At 44.2% G+C, this 7,815-nt stretch overlaps 1 protein-coding gene across 1 annotated transcript in view; it reads right to left on the reverse strand.

Moving 5' to 3' along the window:
- ccdc33 (coiled-coil domain containing 33) overlaps positions 1-6,659 on the reverse strand; it is a 34,367-nt gene extending 27,708 nt beyond the window's left edge. The window contains exons 1-2 of the mRNA XM_029751971.1: positions 6,579-6,659; positions 3,760-3,860 (exon numbers count right to left, since the gene is read on the reverse strand). Coding sequence (XP_029607831.1) covers positions 3,760-3,860; positions 6,579-6,611 — 134 coding nt within the window. The 5' untranslated portion in view covers positions 6,612-6,659. The remainder of the gene's footprint in view (positions 1-3,759; positions 3,861-6,578) is intronic.
- Positions 6,660-7,815: the final 1,156 nt, after the last annotated feature.

Here is a 7,815-nt window from a genome sequence, read left to right on the forward strand (position 1 = left end):
TTTTTAATTTTGTCTTTTTTGTACTGGTCCCCCGTGGGAATCGAACCCACAACGCTAGCTTTGCAAACACCATGCTCTACCAACTGAGCCACAGGGAAGACTACACCTTTTGTGTGGAGGATGTTTCTGATATGTCTGGTTGATATGTCTGGTTGATATGCCTGGTTGATATGCCTGGTTGATATGCCTGGTTGATATGCCTGGTTGATATGCCTGGTTGATATGTCTGGTTGATATGCCTGGTTGATATGTCTGGATGATATGTCTGGTTGATATGTCTGGTTGATATGCCGGGTTGATACGCCGGGTTGATACGCCGGGTTGATACGCCTGGTTGATACGCCTGGGTGATATGTCGGGTTGATATGTCGGGTTGATATGTCTGGATGATATGTCGGGTTGATATGTCGGGTTGATATGTCGGGTGGATGATATGTCGGGTTGATATGCCTGGGTGATATGCCGGGTTGATATGTCTGGATGATATGTCGGGTTGATATGTCGGGTTGATATGTCTGGATGATATGCCGGGTTGATATGCCGGGTTGATATGTCGGGTTGATATGTCTGGTTGATACGTCGGGTTGATACGTCGGGTTGATACGTCGGGTTGATACGTCGGGTTGATACGTCGGGTTGATACGTCGGGTTGATACGTCGGGTTGATACGTCGGGTTGATACGCCTGGGTGATACGTCGGGTTGATACGTCGGGTTGATACGTCTGGTTGATATGTCTGGATAATATGTCTGGGTTGATATGTCTGGGTTGATATGTCTGGGTTGATATGTCTGGGTTGATATGTCTGGGTTGATATGTCTGGGTTGATATGCCGGGTTGATATGTTTCTGTTGATATGTCTGGATGATACGCCGGGTTGATACGCCGGGTTGATACGCCTGGTTGATACGCCTGGTTGATACGCCTGGTTGATACGTCTGGGTTGATACGTCTGGGTTGATACGTCTGGTCGATACGTCGGGTCGATACGTCGGGTCGATACGTCGGGTCGATACGTCGGGTCCATACGTCTGGGTCCATACGTCTGGGTCGATACGTCTGGGTCGATACGTCTGGGTCGATACGTCTGGGTCGATACGTCTGGGTCGATACGTCTGGGTCGATATGTCGGGTTGATATGTCGGGTTGATATGTCGGGTTAATATGTCGGGTTGATATGCCGGGTTGATATGCCGGGTTGATATGTCTGGTTGATATGCCGGGTTGATATGCCGGGTTGATATGCCGGGTTGATATGTCGGGTTGATATGCCGGGTTGATATGCCGGGTTGATATGCCGGGTTGATATGTCTGAAGGATATGTCTGGTTGATATGCCGGGTTGATATGTCTGGGTTGATATGTCTGGGTTGATATGTCTGGGTTGATATGTCTGGGTTGATATGCCGGGTTGATATGTCGGGTTGATACGCCGGGTTGATACGCCGGGTTGATACGCCGGGTTGATACGCCTGGTTGATACGCCTGGTTGATACGCCTGGTTGATACGTCTGGGTTGATACGTCTGGGTTGATACGTCGGGTCGATACGTCGGGTCGATACGTCGGGTCGATACGTCTGGGTCGATACGTCTGGGTCGATACGTCTGGGTCGATACGTCTGGGTCGATACGTCTGGGTCGATATGTCGGGTTGATATGTCGGGTTGATATGTCGGGTTGATATGTCGGGTTAATATGTCGGGTTGATATGCCTGGTTGATATGTCGGGTTGATATGTCGGGTTGATATGTCTGGTTGATATGCCGGGTTGATATGCCGGGTTGATATGTCTGAAGGATATGTCTGGTTGATATGCCGGGTTGATAGGTCTGGGTTGATATGTCTGGATGATATGTCGGGTTGATATGTCTGGATGATATGTCGGGTTGATATGTCTGGTTGATATGTCTGGTTGATATGTCTGGTTGATATGTCGGGTTGATATGTCGGGTTGATATGTCGGGTTGATATGTCGGGTTGATATGTCGGGTTGATATGTCGGGTTGATATGTCGGGTTGATACGCCTGGATGATACGCCGGGTTGATACGTCGGGTTGATACGTCGGGTTGATACGTCGGGTTGATACGTCGGGTTGATACGTCTGGTTAATATATCTGGTTGATACGCCGGGTTGATGTGTCGGGTTGATATGCCTGGTTGATATGCCGGGTTGATATGCCTGGTTGATATGTCTGGTTGATACGCCTGGATGATACGCCGGGTTGATACGTCTGGTTGATACGTCGGGTTGATACGTCGGGTTGATACGTCTGGGTTGATATGTCTGGGTTGATATGTCGGGTTGATATGTCTGGTTGATATGTCGGGTTGATATGTCGGGTTGATATGTCGGGTTGATATGTCTGGTTTATATGTCTGGTTTATATGTCTGGTTGATATGCCTGGTTGATATGTCTGGGTTGATATGCCTGGTTGATATGCCTGGTTGATATGCCTGGGTTGATATGTCTGGGTTGATATGCCTGTTGATATGTCTGGATGATATGTCGGGTTGATATGTCGGGTTGATATGTCTGGTTGATATGTCTGGTTGATATGTCTGGTTGATATGTCGGGTTGATATGTCGGGTTGTTATGCCTGGTTGATATGTCTGGGTTGATATGTCTGGTTGATATGTCTGGGTTGATATGCCTGTTTATATGTCTGGGTTGATATGTCTGGGTTGATATGTCTGGGATGATATGTCTGGGTTGATATGTCTGGGTTGATATGTCTGGGTTGATATGTCTGGGTTGATATGTCTGGGTTGATATGTCTGGGTTGATATGTCTGGTTGATATGTCTGGGTTGATATGTCTGGGATGATATGTCTGGTTGATATGTCGGGTTGATATGTCTGGGTTGATATGCCTGGTTGATATGCCTGGTTGATATGCCTGGGTTGATACGTCTGGGTCGATACGTCTGGGTCGATACGTCTGGGTCGATACGTCTGGGTCGATACGTCTGGGTCGATACGTCTGGGTCGATATGTCGGGTTAATATGTCGGGTTGATATGTCGGGTTGATATGTCGGGTTGATATGTCGGGTTGATATGTCTGGGATGATATGTCTGGTTGATATGTCGGGTTGATATGTCGGGTTGATATGTCGGGTTGATATGTCGGGTTGATATGTCTGGTTTATATGTCTGGTTTATATGTCTGGTTGATATGCCTGGTTGATATGTCTGGGTTGATATGCCTGGTTGATATGCCTGGTTGATATGCCTGGGTTGATATGTCTGGGTTGATATGCCTGTTGATATGTCTGGATGATATGTCGGGTTGATATGTCGGGTTGATATGTCTGGTTGATATGTCTGGTTGATATGTCTGGTTGATATGTCGGGTTGATATGTCGGGTTGTTATGCCTGGTTGATATGTCTGGGTTGATATGTCTGGTTGATATGTCTGGGTTGATATGCCTGTTTATATGTCTGGGTTGATATGTCTGGGTTGATATGTCTGGGATGATATGTCTGGGTTGATATGTCTGGGTTGATATGTCTGGGTTGATATGTCTGGGTTGATATGTCTGGGTTGATATGTCTGGGTTGATATGTCTGGTTGATATGTCTGGGTTGATATGTCTGGGATGATATGTCTGGTTGATATGTCGGGTTGATATGTCTGGGTTGATATGTCTGGGTTGATATGTCGGGTTGATATGTCTGGGTTGATATGTCTGGGTTGATATGTCTGGGTTGATATGCCTGGTTAATATGCCTGGATGATATGTCTGGTTAATATGCCTGTTGCTCTCTGGATCCTCTGTTTTCCCAGCTGGAGCTGTAGTGGCGTTGTCTTGGAGGATCCGAGCCAGGGCATCGAATGATGGTAGACTGGGACCATCCTTTTTAGGGGAAAGAAAGAAGAATGAAAAATCACGCCGGTTTGAATTTGGACCATGTACAGCCTTCAGAAAGAATCCCAATACTCTTTTCCATTCATTAAGTGAGGAGAGAGAGTTAAGCGTTAGCGCCTGGCTGGGTACCGTAATTTCCGGACTATTAAGCGCACCTGAATATAAGCCGCACCCACTGATTTAAAAAAATAAATATATTTTGAACATAAATAAGCTGCACATGTCTATAAGCCGCAGGTGCCTACCGGTACATTGAAACAAATGAACTTTACACAGGCTTTAACGAAGCACGGCTTGTAACAAAAATAAATAGGCTTTAACGAAACACGGCTTGTAACAAAAATAAATAGGCTTTAACGAAGCACGGCTTGTAACAAAAATAAATAGGCTTTAACGAAACACGGCTTGTAACAAAAATAAATAGGCTTTAACGAAACACGGATTGTAACAAAAATAAATAGGCTTTAACGAAACACGGCTTGTAACAAAAAATAAAAAATTAGCAATAAGCTTTAGTTGTCTTTTTGCACTGAGTCAATTCCTCACGCTGCTGTTTCCAACGTCTTATCATCGACTCATTAAGACCAAGCTCCCGTGCAGCAGCTCTATTTCCTTTTCCAACAGCCAGATCAATCGCCTTCAACTTGAAAGCTGCATCATATGCATTTCTCCGTGTCTTTGCCATGATGAGGGTTGCAAAATGACTACCGTAATCAGAATGATGGGAAGTTTGAGAGCGCTCGACTTAATCTAAACAGTAAAACAAAAAAGTTGTTTGACCTTAACCCGTTCGGCAATTTCATTGGTCTAATGAAAGCTTCATGCCGCCAAAAAACTGAGCACGTCACAGAATGTGTTTAAAAAAAAATAAAAAATTTAAAGCGGGAAAAATCCATATTTTAGCCGCATCGTTGTTTAAGCCGCGAGGTTCAAAGCTGGGAAAAAAATTCTATCAACTGAGCAGTGTAAAATACAAAAAATGTAGGAAAAGTTGGGGAAGGAGCTGGACATAACGTTTTTTTGGGGGGGAGGGGGGCGTACATATTTTTTTTTGTCAATCAAAAGTCAGTGGCCGTTGGCCTAATGTGGTTCTAGTGTTAAATATTGTTCTCACACAATTACACACAATACCCCATTAATGACAAGGTGAAAACAACATGTTTTTATAAACGTTTGCAAATTTATTGAAAATGAAATAGAGAAATATCTAATTTTACGTTAAGTATTCACAGCACTGAGTTAAATACGTGTTAGAATCACCTTTAACAGTGATTACAGCTGTGAGTCTTTCTGGGTAATTCTCTAACAGTGATTACAGCAGTGAGTCTTTCTGGGTAAGTCTCTAAGAGTGATTACAGCTGTGAGTCTTTCTGGGTAAGTCTCTAAGTGCTTTCCACACCTGGATTGTACAATATTTGCCCATTATTCTTTTAAAAATTCTTCAAGCTCTGTCAAATTGGTTGCTGATCGTTGCTAGACAGCCATTTTCAAGTCTTGCCATAGAATTTCAAGCCGATTTAAGTCAAAACTGTAACTAGGCCACTCAGGAACATTTACTGTCTTCTTGGTAAGCAACTCCGTTCTATATTTGGCCTTGTGTTTTAGGTTATTGTCCTGCTGAAAGGTGAATTCATGTCCCAGTGTCTGGTGGAAAGCAGACTGAACCAGATTTTCCTCAAGCATTTTGCCTGTGATTAGCTCTATCCCATTTATTTTTATCCTAAAAAAACTCCCTAGTCCTTGCAGATGACAAGCATACCCATAACATGATGCAGCCACCACCATGCTTAAAAAATATTAAGAGTGGTACTCAATAATGTGTTGTGTTGAATTTGCCCCAAACATAATGTTAGGGTTAGGGTTAGTAATGTATTCAGGATATAAAGGTAATCTCTTTGCCACATGTTTTGCAGTTTTATTTTAGTGCGTTAATGCAAACAGGATGCATGTTTTGGAATATTTTTGTTTCTGTACAGGCTTCCTTATTTTCACTCTGTCATTTAGGTTGGTATTGTGGACTAACTACAATGTTGTTGATCCATCCTCAGTTCTCTCCTATCACAGTCGATAAACTCTGTAACTGTTTAATAGTCACCATTGGCTTCATGGTGAAATCCCTGAGAAGTTTCCTTCCTCTCCGGCAACTTGTTGAGCACATTTTTACTCCTGAACTTATTTAGGCTTTCTAGAACAAAAGGGGTTGACTCAAGACATTTCTGCTTTTCATTTTGAATGAATTTGTCGAAATTTTGAAAAACATAATTCCACTTTAACATTATGGGGTTGTGGTGTGTAGATCAGTGACAAAGAAAATCTAAGTTTAATCCGTTTTGAAAATTCAGGCTTTAACAACAACAACAACAAAATGCAGGAAACAAATTGCTCTGAAGGCAAAAAACAGGAACTCTTTCACACGCTTGGAATAACAGAATAGAAAATAATACATATTCATCCCAAAAGGAAATCGGTTTGTCAATCAACGTATCCACAATGTTTTCGAAAGATACAAAAATACCAATTCCCATCAGGCACAAGATAGTCAACGGTACGTCGGTAAGCCTAAACAATCAGCACTATGTACAGCCACAGTTCTGTTCAAAAAGCTGTCCGTTTGGTATATAATTAGGAGGACAAAACAAGCCCATTATCACAGAAACTCGTCAACTCTACTATAGCCTCTGACAATCCTCTCAGTACAGTACTCACAGGGCTGGAGCGCGGCCTGTAATAACTCTTCATCTTCTCAGTATATATTCCGTTGCATCAATCCAAGCCACTCTGGTGAGCTAACCAGTTCTTGTTCAACAACTCTACAGTATGTAATACAATGTGCCTCTAATTCACTGTGTACGTACAAGTGCGACTGGTTACCAGGGTTATATAATAAACCACACAGTAGAGATATGAGACGAGTATTACCATGAAATTACCTAGCTACTGCCTAATCCCTCATAAACAAATACTACCCTAGTGTTGACCGAGAGCTGCCAGTAAACCTTCACAGCAGATGAAGAGACCTCTTACCTTGTTCTTCACTGGAGCAGGGAAACAGCACACATCTCAATCATTATCGCCACAACTTGCGTCTCACTGGTAGAACCTAGCACCTCACTGGTAGAACCTCACTGATAGAACCTAGCACCTCACTGGTAGAACCTCACTGGTAGAACCTAGCACCTCACTGGTAGAACCTAGCACCTCACTGGTAGAACCTCACTGATAGAACCTAGCACCTCACTGGTAGAACCTAGCACCTCACTGGTAGAACCTAGCACCTCACTGGTAGAACCTCACTGGTAGAACCTGGCACCTCACTGGTAGAACCTGGCACCTCACTGGTAGAACCTAGCACCTCACTGGTAGAACCTAGCACCTCACTGGTAGAACCTCACTGGTAGAACCTAGCACCTCACTGGTAGAACCTCACTGGTAGAACCTAGCACCTCACTGATAGAACCTAGCACGTCACTGGTAGAACCTAGCACCTCACTGGTAGAACCTAGCACGTCACTGGTAGAACCTAGCACCTCACTGGTAGAACCTCCTAGCACCTCACTGGTAGAACCTCCTAGCACCTCACTGGTAGAACCTCCTAGCACCTCACTGGTAGAACCTAGCACCTCACTGGTAGAACCTAGTACCTCACTGGTAGAACCTAGCACCTCACTGGTAGAACCTAGCACCTCACTGGTAGAACCTAGTACCTCACTGGTAGAACCTAGCACGTCACTGGTAGAACCTAGCACCTCACTGGTAGAACCTAGCACGTCACTGGTAGAACCTAGCACCTCACTGGTAGAACCTAGCACCTCACTGGTAGAACCTAGCACCTCACTGGTAGGACCTAGCACCTCACTGGTAGAACCTAGCACCTCACTGGTAGAACCTCACTGGTAGAACCTAGCACCTCACTGGTAGAACCTAGCACGTCACTGGTAGAACC

This window comes from Salmo trutta, chromosome 4, assembly GCF_901001165.1.
Source record: "Salmo trutta chromosome 4, fSalTru1.1, whole genome shotgun sequence".
Taxonomy (NCBI): Eukaryota; Metazoa; Chordata; class Actinopteri; order Salmoniformes; family Salmonidae; genus Salmo; species Salmo trutta.